General features: G+C 48.3%; 1 protein-coding gene across 2 annotated transcripts in view; it reads right to left on the bottom strand.

Annotated features, from left to right (window-relative positions):
* Positions 1-17,040, bottom strand: part of CTDSPL (CTD small phosphatase like) — a 110,859-nt gene that overhangs the window by 15,739 nt on the left and 78,080 nt on the right. For both annotated transcript variants that reach the window (XM_079794409.1, XM_079794408.1), the window contains exons 3-5: positions 12,013-12,045; positions 5,854-5,955; positions 1,251-1,307 (exon numbers count right to left, since the gene is read on the bottom strand). In XM_079794409.1, coding sequence (XP_079650535.1) covers positions 1,251-1,307; positions 5,854-5,955; positions 12,013-12,045 — 192 coding nt within the window. The remainder of the gene's footprint in view (positions 1-1,250; positions 1,308-5,853; positions 5,956-12,012; positions 12,046-17,040) is intronic.

Here is a 17,040-nt window from a genome sequence, read left to right as displayed (position 1 = left end):
GTGCAGAAGCCTGAACTGCTTCTCAGACGCTAAGTTAATTCAGCGGATGCTTTGGCAAATGTTAAATGCCCAGGGGCCTGCCGGGCTGGCTCCCCTGACGGCCTTTAAGAGCATGAAGAGTGGAGATGCTAGGGACACAGCTGCCTCTTCCAGGGGCGGCTTCCTGGCAGGGCCTCCTGGCAGGCAGGAAAGGGACGGGAGTGTGAGGGGAAGAGCCTCATTTTAATTCTTTATGTTGCATGCCCTTGAGGCAACACTTTCTCTGGCTGAGTCTCGGTTTCCCCATCTGGACATGCGGTGGCTGGATCAGCTGATTCCCAGGGCCTTGGTAGTTCTGACACCCTCCACTCAGGGACCAGAGGCTACGGGTATTGCTAAGGAGACACATCCTGCTATGGGTCAAGGACTGAGAGAGAGAGAGAGAGAGAGAGAGAGAGAGAGAGAGAGAGAGAGACAGAGAGAGAGAGAGAGAGATCTCGCTTCCTGGGATGTGAACTATCAGGCCAGAGACTCCCACTTTAAGACCGCGGGGTTGACAGGAAGACAGATGGTCAGATCACCCCTGTGGGAACCCCCACCAAGGCTCCGCAGCCTGCAAAGCTACTTTTCCTACAATGTTTCCAATATGTTCATCAATGAAGCTCTTCCCGGAGGAGCTTCATGCAGATAAGGAGGAACAATCAGGACAGAGATGTAAGCCAACTGACCAGGCTCTCTCTGCAACGCCGCCCGCTGATCCCAAACTCACACCCTTCGCCCTCTCTCTCTGGGTTGGGTGTTTGCTAAAGATTCACTGGAGGACATGGCGCAGGAGCGACAAGATCGGGCTGGAGTGGCCGGCATGGGAAACACCTTTTCCTGAGAATCCACCATAAGTGGCTGCGGTGTGGCCTTTTCCCGTCGCCTGCTAGGAGAGGAGCCGAAAGCAATTACACGGGGAAGTTAATTAGACCATCAAGCGAGCCGAGTGGGGGGCAGAGAAACTTCTAGATGTCTGCATCCAATCAAAGAACGACTTGAACTTGCAGCCACATCTAATATGTATAATTTCCCTTAGACACTCAGGATACAACACATTTATGAGTGAAAAGAAGAAGAGCAGGATACCACTGTATCTACTTTACAAAGCTTGCTTCCTTCTGATTCAGTAATGAGATTATTACTGAAATGGGAAGTTAGAGAAAGTCCAGAAGAAATGTAATTACTAAACCATGCTCATTGAAACTCATATTTTAGCTTTGATTTCTTACCTGATGTATCGTTCCATCGATTTCAACCGGAACAATAAAGTCAGCATTACTAATAGGCTAGAGAGAAAAGAAACCATCATTAATACGTCTCAAAGGGAGAAATAAAATGGAAAATTTTAGCGAGAAAAGCGCTTGCCTGGACCAATGTGTTTACTATTGGGAAAAACCGTTCAGAAGGATGTTGGAGCGTGCCTGGGTTCCTTAAAGTAAGCACAAGCAGGAAAGCGTATTATTATTATTTTTTTTCAGAAGATCGTTACATTTTCAGCATCTCGGTCCAACTTCTTCATCACCTGCCTTTGCCTCAACCACAAAGGGTGGGGCAGCCTGGCTAGGGAATGGGGCTCTGGTTTAACGCCCGGATAAGAGGGAACCACCGTTGGCCACCAGGGGGAGGCGATGAGAGCCCCATGGTCCCAGAGGACAGGGCTACTTTGGGGGCAATAATTAATACTGGGCCCACAAGTGCCAGCTGCCCAATGACGGGCAGGAGCCCATGGGCACAAAGCAGGGCCAAGGACTTGTGTGGGGGAAGTTAGAGGCCACACAGCACGACCTTGGGCAGGCTCTCTCCAGACCCCAGTTCCTCCTCTCTTCCATAGCTACTATGACGAGTGTCCATGGCTCCATCCAGTCCTGAGCACCAGGGACTTCAGGCCACCCTCGCCTGCTCTGGTCTAAGTCACACTCACAAACTGCGGGATATTTCAGATAAGGCTGCCAATATTAATGCCACTGAACATTCAACTATGATTCTTTAGCAGCCACACTGTTCCCAACGACTGACTCACAAAGAATTCTAAACGTAAATCCACAAATCAGGTGGAAAACGACTCCCATGAACAGGCCCAGGAGAATCATCAGGGAGCAAACCCTTGGGACGAGCAGGAGAGTCAGGGAGGGAGGGAGAAGGGGCGGGGTGGCCCCTGGGCAGGGGTTTGGGTGCAGAATCTCTGGTCAGACTCTGACCTGGGGTCTGCCTTGAAGCCCCTCGCTGTACCCACTCTCCTTTGCTATGTAAACGGAAGAAACTGCGGAAAATACAACCATTACTAAGCACCCTGCAGAGCACCTGGGGCTTGAGATAACGGTTTATTCACTCCTATGGCTGGGAGGCCACGGACGAGTTCACCACTGAAATCATTTCGCTACTAAAATACGGAATCATGCTGAAAAGCAAAATGGGGCCGAGGAGAGAAACTCTCACAAGGCATGAGATGGTGAAATCATATTCCATGGAGTATACCGAGAGAAAAAGAACATCCCCCAGCTCAGAGAAGGCACCTGCCCTTGACCCCAGCACATGGTGGTGTGGAGGCGGCCGGGGTGCACAAGCTTATGTGTTGTACATGTTCAAGGAGAGAGGCTCACAGCTTTTCAATTCTCAGAGGGCTCTGAAATGCCCAGAACGTTAAAAAAACACCACACAATAAAGACTATTCTGTTGCAAAGGTAGGCAGGCCAGGCAGGAAGAGATGAGAAGATGCTGTCCACGTTTAGTGGCCTATGAATGCCCTGTGAGCAGGCCCTGCGGACACCAAGGGCTGCGAGGCCCCTCCTGTGGAGCCAGGAGCCCTCAGCAACCTTGGGCGGTCTGGCCCGCGTTGCCTACACTCCCAGAGATGCTTGGGAGGGGGGGGTGTGCAGGGGCAGCTGTCTATACTGTGATGGCGACTGACCCCTCCCCTAAAGGGCTTCCCTTTTTCCAGAGGGACTTGGAAAAAGTTCTGAGCAACTTGCTCGTGGGGGAGGGGACAAAGGCCGCCCGTGCCTTTCAGGGCGGAGCTGGGCCACAGGCCACTGCAGCCCTCGGGTCAATCCTGGGAGGGCCCTCGAGGTTGTGGGTGGTACCACCTGCCCCAGGGGGGCCAGACGGCCATGGGTCAGTGCTAAAGGCCAGCGTGCCTCTCCTCTCCTCTCCTCTCCTCTCCTCTCCTCTCCTCTCCTCTCCTCTCCTCTCCCAAAGGACGCAAAGGTGAGCACCTGGCCCTGACCTGTCAAGGAAGGCCTCTGTTTAGTGAGAGCAGGCGAAGGAAAGAAATGTTGGCACGAAGGTCTGCAGGCAGATTTGATGGCTCTTCCGCTTCCCACACACCATCAAGGAATGCCTGGTTCACGTGAGACACATGTCCCATCATGGATGGGGCCTCCATGTGAAGTAGGGGCGGTCTGGGGATGCGCTACATAGAGGAACGTGGTCTAACTGGCCAGCGATGCCAGAAAGACCCCAAGGCAAACAGGACCAGGACCCTAAACACCGCTTTTTCCCCCAGCACACCAATCCCCTATTTCCAAACCTTTTCATCATTGGCCTCTTTGAAATAATGTATTCCTTTGAAAAAAAAAAAAAGGAAAATGGTTAATTAGCTCAATAGTGTAATTACAGCTGCTCCCGCATGGAGGTCCTCTGGCAATTTGTAATTAAGTTTTGCTCTTACTCTGACGGGGACCTAGGGAGTGAGGGAAGTGATAAGATGTAGACTATCTGCCAGGCCGGTGTGGCTCAGTGGTTGAGCATTGGCCTTTGAACCAGGAAGTCACGGTTCAATTCATATGCCTGGATTGCAGGCTCGATCCCCAATGTGGGGAGTGCAGGAGGCAGCCTATTAGTGATTCTCTCTCATTATTGATGTTTCTATCTCTCTTTCCCTCTCCCTTCCTCTCTGAAATCAAGAATCCTCTCTATAAAATGGTAATATGCAAATTAACCACCACTCCGCTACATAAGCCACGCCCACCAGCCAAGCCATGCCCACCAGCCAATCAGGGCGAGTATGCAAATTAACCCCAATCCAAGATGGCTACAGCCACAGAGAGCAAGGTTTCCCAGGTAACAGAGGAAGCCAAGCTTTCCATAGCCATTGCAGGCCTAAGCCTCCACTCAAGCTACAAAGTTTCAATTATAGAAGGTAAACAAATTCAAACAAATGGCGGCAGAATGGAGCTTGAGAGAGCAGGCCAGGGTTGCCGGCAGCAACAGGGGAAGCAAAGCTTTCCACACACCCTGGCCGGGCCCACCCGCTTAAGGCAACAAAGTTTCAATTGTAGAAGGTGAATTAACTGCCACAGAAATGGCTGCTGGAGCCCCAGGCTTGGCTCCGCTCCAGGCTACAAAGTTTCAATTGTAGAAGGAAAATAAATTCCAGATACCAGGGCCTCCCTTTGGGTTGCCAGGGGGCGTGGCCGGCCTGCAAACCACCACAGGCCCCTCGCTCAGGCCGCCCCACACCCCAAGGGAACCCCCACCCTTATCTGTGACACCCTTCAGGGCAAACCAGCTGGCCCCCACCCATGCACCAGGCCTCTATCCTATCTAATAAAAGAGTAATATACAGATTGATCATCACTGCAACACACAATATAGCTGCCCCCATGTGGTCAAAGATCCTGCCCCCATGTGGACACAAGATGGCCACTACAAGATGGCCAGCAGGGGAGGACAGTTGGGAGGCACCCGGCCTGCAAGGGAGGGCAGTTGCGAGGGACCAGGCCTGCAAGGGAGGGCAGTTGCGAGGGACCAGGCTTGCAAGGGAGGGCAGTTGCGAGGGACCAGGCTTGCAAGGGAGGGCAGTTGGAGGTGATCAACCCTGCAGGAGAGGGCAGTTAGGGGTGACCAGGCTGGCAGAGGAGGGAAGTTGGGGGCAAACAGGCTGGCAGGGGAGCAGTTAAGCATCAACCAGGCTGGCAGCAGAGTGGTTAGGGGGTGATCAGGCTGGCAGGCAGAAGCGGTTAGGGGCAATCAGGAAGGCAGGCAGGCAAGCAGTTGGGAGCCAGCAGTCCTGGATTGTGAGAGGGATGTCCGACTGCCCGTTTAGGCCCGATCCCACCAGGATCGGGCCTAAACGGGCAGTCGGACATCCCTCCAGGAGTCCCAGATTGGAGAGGGTACAGGCTGGGCTGAGGGACAACCCCCTGCCGTGCACGAATTTCGTGCACCGGGCTTCTAATATATATATATATATATATATATATATATATATATATATATATATGTATGTATTTTTTTAAATTATAGACTATCTGATGCTCACCTTGACATCACAGAAGCCTCGAGCCCTTCAGGGGAAAAGTCATGCAGGTGGATACTCATTTAGCTGTGAAGCTTCTCAAACCCCTAGCAACCTCTTGTTATGAAAATGGTCAAGATACTGGTAAAGGGTGGAATCTGTTCAGATGCCATCACTCTGGAAGTCATCTTCAGTGTTGGACATCTTTCAAACACGGGTCTGGGAAAACTTCCAGGAGAGCAGGCTGCTTGGACCGTGCCCGCCCCACCCCTCCCGGTAACACATATGGCCCTCTGGTTACCCTGACAAATGCACAGCAGTGTCCTGGGGCCTCGGTGCACCGCCTGCCTTGTGCCTCCTGAGAAGCACTTCTGAGGGTTAAAGTGCTGCAAAGTCCAATCTCATACAGAGGAATGGGTCTCAGGGATCCTGGCAGCCCAGCATCCGCCCGCCCCCCGCCACCAAACCAATGATGTTAATATTCAACTCCCTGAGTTACTGTTCACCTGAGTTAATAAGCAACTGTTCTTGGGGTTTCTTCATGAACATGACGTCACACACTAACCACCATACGTGTGGTCTTTATGTTGACTCACCTTGAACGAGCTGTGCACCAACGTTTCATCTAAATCAATGACCACACATTTCTTCCCATAGTCAAGCACCGTCACCTCGGGGAGGAGGTATTTAGCTGGTGGCTAAAGAAAAAAAAATTATTATTACCCTGATATAAAAGACATACCCATCCTCTTATTACCGTATTGTACTATGTTAATGAGGTTAAAAAGGAAACCAAACATTTATTTATTTTAAATCCTTTATTGTTTAAAGTATTATACCAGTCTCCTTTTTCCCCCCATTGACCTCTCCCCGGCTGCCCCCAGCCCCCAGCACATGCCCTCACCACCCCCCTACTGTCTGTGTCCATTGGTTATGCTCTTACGCATGCATACAGGTCCTTTGGTTGATCTCTTACCCCCTCACCCCTTGCCTTCCCTCATAGGTTGGACAGTCTGTTTGATGCTTCTATGACTCTGGTTCTATTTTTGTTCATCAGTCTATGATGTTCATTATATTCCACAAATGAGTGAGATCATGTGGTATTTATCTTTCTTTGACTGGCTTATTTCGCTCAGCATAATGCTCTCCAGTCCCATCCATGTTGTTGCACATGGTAAGAATTCCTTCTTTTTTACCGCAGAATAGTATTCCATTGTGTAGATGTACCACAGTTGTTGTTGTTTTTTCCCCCACATGTTAATTTTCTGAAACCAAACATTTACCGTATTTTCTGGCGTATTAAGACGACTGGGCATATAAGATTTTCCTGGGTTAAAAAGTCGTCTTATACGCTGGAAAATACGGTAGTCCAATATATCTAATCCATTATATCTAATCCCATCAATATAGTCCAATATACCGTATTTTCCGGTGTATAAAACGACATTTTAACCCAAGAAAATCTTATACGCCCAGTCGTCTTATACGCCGGAAAGTACGGTAGATGCCTGGTCTAGTGCATCATGGAATTTTGTAGTTTGCAACTGAAGTTTTACCAAATTCTGTGCCATTGTCTGAATGGCCATTATGAGGGCTGAGACTTGGGAACCAGATAAACCTGGGTTTGACTATCAGCTCTGTCTTTTTCCGGGCTGTAAGCTGGGATAATAATACCTATCATGAAACGTTGTGGTTATCTGCTATAATTGCGGTAAATGCGGGCATTCTGCCTGGCACATATATAATGGTTATTGTTATTGTTAAAATGGACTACATAGAAATGAATGTTAAATTATAACAGCGACTCTATGCAGGCTCATTTCCCTGGAATCACATTTTGCCTGAGATTCACCAAGGTACATAAGTATATTTCAGAGCTATAGTGGAACCACAGTATCTTTTATTTATTTTTTAGTGATTGAAATGTTCATAAACTTGAAGGGAAACTATAGACCCACCAGCAAAATGCAACCCAAAGTACCCTCCAGTCATAGGAAACAGGAATAAAACGGGTCCAGATTCAGCGTCCTGCCCAGTGCCCGCCCCGCTGCTGTGTAACAGTGAGTGAATGTGGCATTTTTACCTCTCTGCTTTAACCCACATGCTGCGTGTCGGCCAGAAAATCTATTTATATGTCTCTGTAGTAGCTGACTCTAACCTTGTGATAAAAAGGTCATAAAGAATTAATGAAATGTTAGGTATCTTCAGACAACCTCATTCTGGATTCAGAGTATTTCTTTCTTTGGGCCTTGCTTCATTTTCAGAAAAGATCTGAAGTATTTTAGTTTACTCTGTGGCATAGCCAGTATCCAACGTTAACAAGCTAATTCTCTGAGCTGGAAGAAGGTCAAGCTCTGTGCAATGTTTAATGCTCAACAAAACACAGGAAAGCATCTGTCCCTAGCCACTGAAGAATGAACGATTTAGTTTATCAAAGAAAACAAGAGAAAAGTGAAATCAAGATGAATTCCCTTTTAAATGGCTTTTTTGTTGTTGTTTGTTTTTGGTCTAAACTGAACCTTAGTCAAGGACCTGGAGTTAATTTTGGACTTTAGCCGGTTCCGTAGGGAAGGTAGCAGGGGTGGTCATCTGGTGAATCGGCAAGTGGAATGATCATTCTGGCAGGAAGGTACTGGGCGGGGCTGACCAGGACGAGCTATGTGTGGGGACACGGGCATTTCTCATTCTAGAGGGGCTCTCTCTAGTAAGTGTGGGTGCTTCACTCTTCCCAATCTCATCCAGAAAACGCCTTTATGGCCTCCCTATGCACCAAGCACTACCAGGATTCCTAACCCGGCAGCACTGGGAACAGGTGTGCCGAGACATGGGCCATGGGACTCAGGGTGCCAGGACGGACTGTGTCATTATAAACCAGCAAGCAGGCAGGTTATTAGTGAAATTAACATACACTTGCAAGAAGTTTTCTATTGAAAAGTGCTTGAAAAAGGCAGGGTATGACAAACTCTATAAATGAACATAAGGATTTGGGTTATTTCCGTTGTTTGGACAATAACAGCAAACATGCTTGTGACTAGAATAGAATTTGTTTTAACTTCTTATTATACAGTGATGTAAAGAATATAGGCATGGCCCAGCTGGTGTGACTCAAGAGGCCACGGGTTCGATTCCTGGTCAGGGTACATGCCCGGGTTGTGGGTTCGATCCCACAAACTGGTCATCTGCTTAATTGTGGTAAATGCCCGAATTCTGCCTGTAGGGGGCATGCAGGAGGCACCCAATTGATGATGTTTCTCTCATCGATGTTCCTATCTCTCTATCCTTCTCCCTTCCTCTCACTCTAAAAATCAATAAACACATATTAAAAAAATAAAAATAAATATAGACATGAAAATACAACTATTCTCTTTTCCATGCTCTTCCCGCCCCCCAATCCCTTCCCCCAGATGTCTCCCTTTTTAGTTTGGTGTCGACCTGTCCAGTCCTTTCTCTATGCATTTAAGCACCAAGACAGCAGTTTAACTTTATGTAACTGATAGCCAGCCCAGGAAGTAAGAATCTAGACAGTCTATCCCTGGCATCTCTGAAAACTCCCAAGATCGGCCAAAAGGGGCTCAGTTATTTTCCAAACCCAAGAATAAAAATTACTTTCGTAGCATATTTAACCCACACCTGGCCAACACTCTCTGAGTTAAGAGTAAGTGAGATGCCTCCCATCACTGCTCTGAGGGAAAAGGGCGGGAGGGTGTTAAGCCAGCTATGGACTTAGCGTCTGTGCTGCAGAGAACAAGGCCTGGCGGGGGGCAACGGGCTGGGAGGACCCCATGAATCCTTAGCCCGTTTCCTAAGTGCACACAGCTCCTCGGGGCGCTGCGCTTTGGATGCACGCAAACCCTCCAGACCACGGGTCGGAATTCTTGCGGACCGCTGTGTCCTTGGAGCATGCAAGGACACTACATACAGGCCATGGTGCTTTGTTGCTTCAATTGATCTGTCCAGGTGATGCTTGAATCACTAACTAAAAAAATGTCCTGAAGCAAATTTTCTCTCAGGCCAACATAAAGCTGAACAAGAGAAACACCAGTTCTATCAAGAGGAGTACTGCCAGGGGGATGAAGGGGGTGAGGATGGCTGGTGGTGGGGGGACAGAAAGCACGTGGTAGTATGGGGAGGAGGAGGAGGAGGAGGAGGAGGAGGAGGAGGAGGGACCGTGACTTGTCATCCACGGTTTGGGAATTCTCTTCCTGGGAGTCGATCTGAGATTTCCTGTCCTTGGTGAACTTGCAGCCACGAATAGTTAATTCTATAGTTGCTTTCTTTCTTCTTTTTTAAAAAAATATGTTCTTATTAATTTCAGAGAGAGGAAGGGAGAGGGAGACAGGGATGGGAACATCAACGATGAGAGAGAATCATGGATCGGCTGCCTCCTGCACGCCCCCTACTGGAGATCGAGCCTGCAACTGGGGCATGTGCCCTGACTGGGAATCGAACTGTGATCTCCCTGGTTCAGAGGTTAACGCTTAACCACTGAGCCACACCAGCTGGGCAGTATTTTTTTTAAAAAACATGAGCTTGCATTTATAGCTTCATGAAAAATCAAAACGCCAAACCTGCGCATAGACACAGAAAATCCTGAGAATGAGAAAAGAGGGGTGAGGTGAGAAGCTGAGACGGGGGACACCTGCTGGAACTACTCGGGGCTATCTTTCATGTTCAGGGCCTGGAAAAAGCTTTCAGGAGGCTGTGGGACCTGCTTGGTGGGCTCAGTCCAAGCCTGGATTTCTGGACCTGTGGCGCAGCACCCCAAGCTCTCGGGGCTCCCAGGACTGACCAGGTCCCCCTGTTTCAGAAGAGCTACTCTGTGTATGTGGCTTGCGGCCTTGACAGGTGGGTGCAGGTTTTGCAGGGGAGCCTAAGGCCCGAATCCCCGGGCTGAGCTGGCCTTCAGAAGGACGTGGCTCAGTTCTGCATATAAAGCAGGCAGTGGAGAGACCACACGCACCCCTCAGTAGAACTGCTTTTCTGGAGGTTCTCGCTCAAGGAGCAGGTTACTCGCGTGAGGCTTCGGTTTTCTGCACGACAGCTCACAGGTTCCTATGGCCGGCCCCAGTGTCGCGGAGGTAAGAGGCAGCCAGCAGGTTACAGACCCCGCACTGGGCTACGTTACACAAGGAATCCTTTCCCTCCAGGCCAGTGGTTCTCAACCTTCCTAATGCCGCGACCCTTTCATACAGTTCCTCATGTTGTGGTGACCCCCAACCATAAAATGAATTTCGTTGCTACTTCATCACTGTAATTTTGCTACTGTTAATGAATTGTAATGTAAATATCTGTGTTTTCCGATGGTGCAGGGGTCCTCAAACTTTTTAAACAGGGGGCCAGTTCACTGTCCCTCAGACCGTTGGAGGGCCGGACTATAGTTTAAAAAAACACCTATGAACAAATTCCTATGCACACTGCACATATCTTATTTTGAAGTAAAAAAACAAAACGGCAAAAGCACCCGCATGTGGCCTGCAGGCCGTAGTTTGAGGACGCCTGGTCTTAGGTGAGAGAGAAACCGCTGCTGTAGAGCCTAAGACCATCGGAAAACACAGATATTTACATTACGATTCATTAACAGTAGCAAAATTACAGTGATGAAGTAGCAACGAAAATTCATTTTATGGCTGGGGGTCACCACAACATGAGGAACTGTATTAAAGGGTCGCGGCATTAGAAAGGTTGAGAACCACTGGCCTAGGCTATCTTATTCTAGGATTCTAGAATGAGTCTAGGTTTGTGGGGAGAGGGCCATCTTTCTCAGTAGTTTTTACCCTGCCAAGTGCTTGATTCAGCACCTAACTGTACAGACAACAGTGAAGGAGCTTTGAGGAGAAGGAGCGCTAGTGGAGTGTCAGAGGGAGGGGGAGAGGGGCCCCCCGTCACCTGTGTAACGCAGGTACCTGTGCGGGAAGAATGCAGTACCGGACACTACTTGGTATGAAGGCTATGAATCTCACCGGGGGTTGAACACATGTGAAAAAAATCCACGGAAAGATAGATGAACCGATCTGAATCCTCCTCAGCGTTGGAGAAGAAGTCGTGATGCCTGACCAAACGTTTTGATCAGTTTCCCCAACAAAGCCCACCCCCCAGGTATGCTGGCCAAGTCTGAACCACTCCACACACCCTTGCAACTTGTTAATACGTGGAGAGTTCAAGTTCTGAGGAAAACGAAATTATCAGACACTGTTTGGGCAATTTATAAGTGACATGCATTACCAAATGCAGAGTCAGCCTGTGCTACTGAAATCCATTCCTTTCAAATGCAGGGCTGCTATGCCTCTTGGATGGTCCCAGAAAATAAATTTTAAAAAATCCAAGGAAAAACAGCGAACCAATTTGAATCAGACAATTTGGAGAAGAGAATTTTTTGGATTAAAATATCAATTTGTGGCCCAGCTGGTTGTGGTTGAGTGTTGACCCATGAACCAGGAGGTCACAGTTCGATTCCTGGTAAGGGCACATGCCTGGGTTGCAGCCTCGATCCCCAGTGGGGGCCGTGCAGGAGGCAGCCAACAGAGGTTTCTCTCTCATCAATGTTTCTATCTCTCTCTCCCTCTCCCGTTCTCTCTCTCTCTAAAAACCAATAAAAACCTATTTAAAAAAATGTAGCCTCATGTTACTTTTTAACAGAACAGAGTTGGCTAATACCACATGATAAAACGCAACATAAGCAAGAACAGTTTATACGAGTAGGCCCAAAGCTGTAAGACTCTACGAATGTTTAAATAAAATGGAATAAATATACATACACTTGGTATGGGAATGACCTGCCTCTGGTCACCCTGAGGAAAAAGAAAAAAAAAAAAAAAGGTCATTGTCAGGTTTCAAGAGAAGGAGAACATATACTCAAAAGAAACTCCAAAGCACTTCCGAGTGTACAGCAGGCACATGACTCCCCATCCTCGGTACCTGGGCGGTATCTAACGCGAGGGAGGAACCCAAAGATTCCCCACAGTTAGGGTCTCTGCCTCCCAGACACGCCCTCCCCTGACAGTCCAGGCTGGGTTCCTGAGGCTCATTCCTCGTCTTGTTTATTTGAATAGTGCCTCTCCGGACTCCCAGAAATTTAATCCTTAATTGAAATTTAAAAGTGAAAACCCATACTTTACTTTGATCCATGACTCCCTCTAATGACTGGCTTGTTTCTTCTTTTAAGTAAGTTTTTCCCCGAGAACACTAAGCCTTCAGTCTATACAGTGGGCAGGGAAAGGAAGACAAGTTCATCAGATTACAAGGCACTCCCTGGCCACTCCTGGTCCTCCTCTAGGGAGGAGCGGGCAGGGGGTCAAGGCGAGGTACAAGAAGTGCCCTCCGAGGCCACAGACACGGCACAGCTTTCCCCTTTAAGGGGAACAGGACCTGTATTCTCAGGGGGGTGTCAAGAAAATTCGGGCCCTGGCCTGGCTGCTGTGGCTCAGTGGTTGAGTGTGGACCCATGAAGCAAGACGTCGTTGGTTCCTGGTCAGGGCACATGCCTGGGTTGCAGACTCGATCCCCAGCAGGGGGCGTGTAGGGGGAGTGCAGGAGGCAGCTGATCCATGTTCTGCTCTCACATCACATCGATGTTTCTATCTCTCTCTCCCTTCTCCCTCTCCCTTCCTCTCTCTCTAAAAATCAATACAAACATAGTCAAGAAAAAGAAAATTCAGGCCCCAAGGAAGAGCCTCCATCATTTCCTCAGCCGTGAATGGCCCCCCCCACCCCATTCCAAACATGGTGGATGGAAACACTTCGTTTTGGCCTCATGAAGACATGCTGATAAAAGAAGAGGTTTATCTCCACGGAGCATTTCCACGTTCTGTGCTGCTTCTTTAGATGGTGGGATGGGAGGCAACAGACAGCAGCAGCGTGGTTCCGGTCAGGGCATGCTCAGATCACGGTCTCCCACACACGGAGCGCTTTATGGAAAGTGTAACCGTCTTTTATGAAGGGGGGTCTGGTGACAGGGGTGTCACGGGAAGGGGCCCAGCCTGCCGACCGGGGCAGGTGGCTGGCACCGTCCTGAGCTCTGCTCTGGCTCTAGGAGCCAGTTAGCAACTTCCTGATTGCCTCCAGACCCCAGCCGCCCCCTCTGCAGTCTAACAGCGACGACTGTTTCCCTGGAGATCCTCTTGATGGCTCTTTCCGGCTCAGGACACCGGGGCTGGTCTGAAGGATGCTACGCGGCCTCTTGCCATGATTCAAAGCAGAGCTGTGCTGCTCTCCAGCACACAGTGGGCACCATCGGAGCACGCCCCAGTTTGCGAGAAGCCACCTAGAGAAGTTCATTTCCGCAGCTCTTAAATCACACTGTTTCCAGCAGCTGGACTGGGGCGACTTTAACTGGCTGCTCACAAGCTGGGTCAGCCTGGAGCAGGGTTTCTCAGCCCCAGCGCTGCTGACTTTCTGGGCCTGAGAACTCTGCCCTGGGGGGCTGTCTTGGATGTGGTGGACGCTTAACAGCACCCTGGGCCTCCACCCACTAGATCCTAGTAGGACCTCCAGGAGTGACCATCACACATGTCCGCAGACACTGCCAAATGTTCCCCAGGGGGCAAAACCACCTCCAGAGACCTTGCACGAGAGGGAGACTGCGCACAGCTCCCCCACACAGGCACCCCTTCAATGAGAGGACACATCAGTGACAGCAAGAGAACCATAACATCCGAAGGGCTTGACAACACACAGACTATTGTTTGGGCTCGAAAATCACCCCAGAAGTTTACGTGTGTGTGTGTGTGTGTGTGTGTGTGTGTGTGTGTGTGTGTGCGCGCGCGCACATGCTCGTGCACGCATGGGGTATGCATGCATTAGTGAGCGTCCAGAAACCTCGCTCACTTTGTCCTCACCCTTACAATTCCTGCTTGGTCTCTGCCATTGGCCTTCTTCTAGGTGCTGACTCGTCCTAGCCTGTGGCCAGGGGCTGCAGACACTGGTTTTGGGCCACTGGCCTGCAGGTCCAGGGTGTAACTGGATGTGGCGATGGCTGCCACCAGGCCACTCCTGGGGAAGCATTTCTCCACAGAGGCCATCTGCTTGCCGCGTTCTGCCCACAGCCTCCCGTCTGCCTCCGGCATGCTGCTCCCACGAGGCAGGGGGAGCTAAGGAGTCAGCAGAAGAGACAGGCCTGGAATCTGCTTCCCCATCTCATGGGCCTGGGCTGTGGGTGCGGGTGTCCTGACCACGCGGAGAGCCCAGGGCCGAGGGCCCGCCTCGGGGAATTAGCTGGTCCCACTTTAACACGGGCACCTTCTCTGAGGGCCTGGTCTCCGACGGAAAACACGAGTGTCATGCAAATGATGCATTGCTCAGGGTTAATGTCATTCTTTAAAAAGGCGTTCTGACAAACGGTAACGGAGGGAAGCCCATGAATGAACACCAAGCCCAGGTGAGCTCTGCGGTGCCAGAGAACTGCCTTACAGGCCTCTGCTCACGGACACACAGCATCTTCCCAGGTCACTGCACCTGGGCAGAAACTATTCTAAAATAACGTTTACTATCACAGCACTGGCTCCTTTCTTTTCTTTTTCTTTTTTTCTTTTCCCCCTCTATAGGTCTAGGGCAGTGGTCAGCAAACTCATTAGTCAACAGAGCCAAATATCAGCAGTACAACGATTGAAATTTCTTTTGAGAGCCACATTTTTTAAACTTAAACTTCTTCTAACGCCACTTCTTCAAAATAGACTCACCCAGGCCGTGGTATTTTGTGGAAGAGCCACACTCAAGGGGCCAAAGAGCTGCATGTGGCTCTCGAGCCGCAGTTTGCCGACCACGGGTCTAGGGTACAAACTATGTTCTCTTCACTAAGGACAATTTTCTACAGAAACAATTTTTAAATTGGGGGGAGGGAAGAGTCTGAGGAAAGCATACTGAGGGATGATATCAGAACCTCAGGCTATGATACGGTTGACAGTGGAATGTCATTGCTCAAATTTCACTCATATATTTTTCTACACCAATGGAGGTTTACCATTTGTTAAGGCAAGTCATCCTTCATTATTCTCTCTCCCCCCGATTCTCTAGCCATTCTTAGGCATTTTTCTTCTATATAAATTTTAAGTCTTCCTATCCAGAAACACAACACCTTTCTCCATAAATGAGAGCTACCATATTGAAATCTTTTAATGACTCTATTTTTTCTTGTAGTGTTTTGGGTTTTCTATGTAAATAACCATGTCATCTGCAAGATGAAAGACCAAGACTATATCGAATGGGCTTGAAAAACCCTGCAGTATATCCTCCAAATAAAACTAATTTTGTATCTTTTCCATATTTGTACCAATTGTTTTATTTTCTTGTCTTATTACATCAGCCAGAAACTGTCAATGATTTTCCCATGTTGTTTACTGTTTATTTTTAGAAGATAGCTTTTTATGACATTTAAATGCTTTTCTTCTATGTATTTGGCTGTACTACTGATTGGTATATAAAGATTTATGGCTATTATACACTTCCTGTATTAGACATTTTATCATTATCAAATGTTCCGTTTGCTCCCATTTAATGCTTTTGGCCTTAAATTCTGTTTTGTCTGATATTAACATTGCCACTTTTGCTTTTTATTTGATCTGCTCGGTACATTTTACCATTTTCCACCTTTAAAAAAAAATCACTATATGTTAGATATCAGGTCAAAAACGATTGGCCACCTACTGTCATAGCCATTAGCACAGTTCACCAAATAATTCCAGTTTTCTTTCTGGGCACACGGTAGGATTACATTTCTATGCCCCTAGCATTGCCTTGGCCAATAAAATGTAAGTTGAAACAAGGCATGTTACTATCTTTTAAAAAAAATAAGGATGTGACAAACATTTATTATATCTTGTTTTCTAGTTACAGTAATGGGCTTAAGGTCACGTGAGTAGGAATTGGTATGGCCAGGACACAAGCTAAGCCCCACATTCTTAGCCACCACATTACAGTCTTAGTTCAGCGTTTAACCCGTAGGAACAAGGCATGTTACTTCTGAGTGAAAGCTGCAGGAGCCCGTGTGAGCACCACACTCCCCTTTCCCTGCTGGGACATCATGGAAGGAGAGATGGGCCTCCTCCGTCTAGGCCTATGACTGAGGATCGGACAGAGTAACGCAATCCGATAATGACAGTTACTAGTCACGTGAGGCTATCGAGCACGTAAAACGTGGCTAGTTCAAATCAAGGTGTGCTATAAATGCAAAGTGCACCAGATTTCGAAGAACTATACGATAAAAAAATGTAAATTTTATCTCATTGACAATTTTTTTCTATTAATTATATGTTAAAATTGTATTTGACTATACTGTATTAAATAAAATATATTATTAAAAGTAATTTATCTTGCCCTGGCCGGTTTGGCTCAGTGGATAGAGTGTTGGCCTGCGGACTGAAAGGTCCCAGGTTCTATTTGGGTCAAGGGCACATGCCTGGGTTTAGGAGTCGATCCCCAGTAGGGGGCGTGCAGAAGGCAGTCAATCAATGATTCTCTCTCATCATTGATGTTTCTAGCTCTCCTCCCTTCCTCTCTGAAATCAATAAAAATATATTTAAAAAAAGAAAAAAGAAACAGAACCTTAAAAACATTAATTTACCTTAAAAATATTTTGGCCTGGCTGATGTGGCTCAGTGGTTGAGCGTCGACCTGTGAATCAGGAGGTCATGGTTTGATTTCCGGTCAGGGCACATGCCTAGGTTGCGGGCTTGCTCCTCAGTAAGGGGCGTGCAGGAGCAGCCCATTAGTGATTGTCTCTTATCATTGATGTTTCCATCCATCTCTCCACCTCCCTTCCTCTCTCTGAAATCAATTTATATATATACTAA

Source organism: Cnephaeus nilssonii (genome assembly GCF_951640355.1).
Source record: "Cnephaeus nilssonii genome assembly, chromosome: 17".
NCBI lineage: Eukaryota > Metazoa > Chordata > Mammalia > Chiroptera > Vespertilionidae > Cnephaeus > Cnephaeus nilssonii.
The sequence above is the reverse complement of the archived record's forward strand: the minus strand, read 5'-3'. Positions and strand labels throughout refer to the sequence as shown.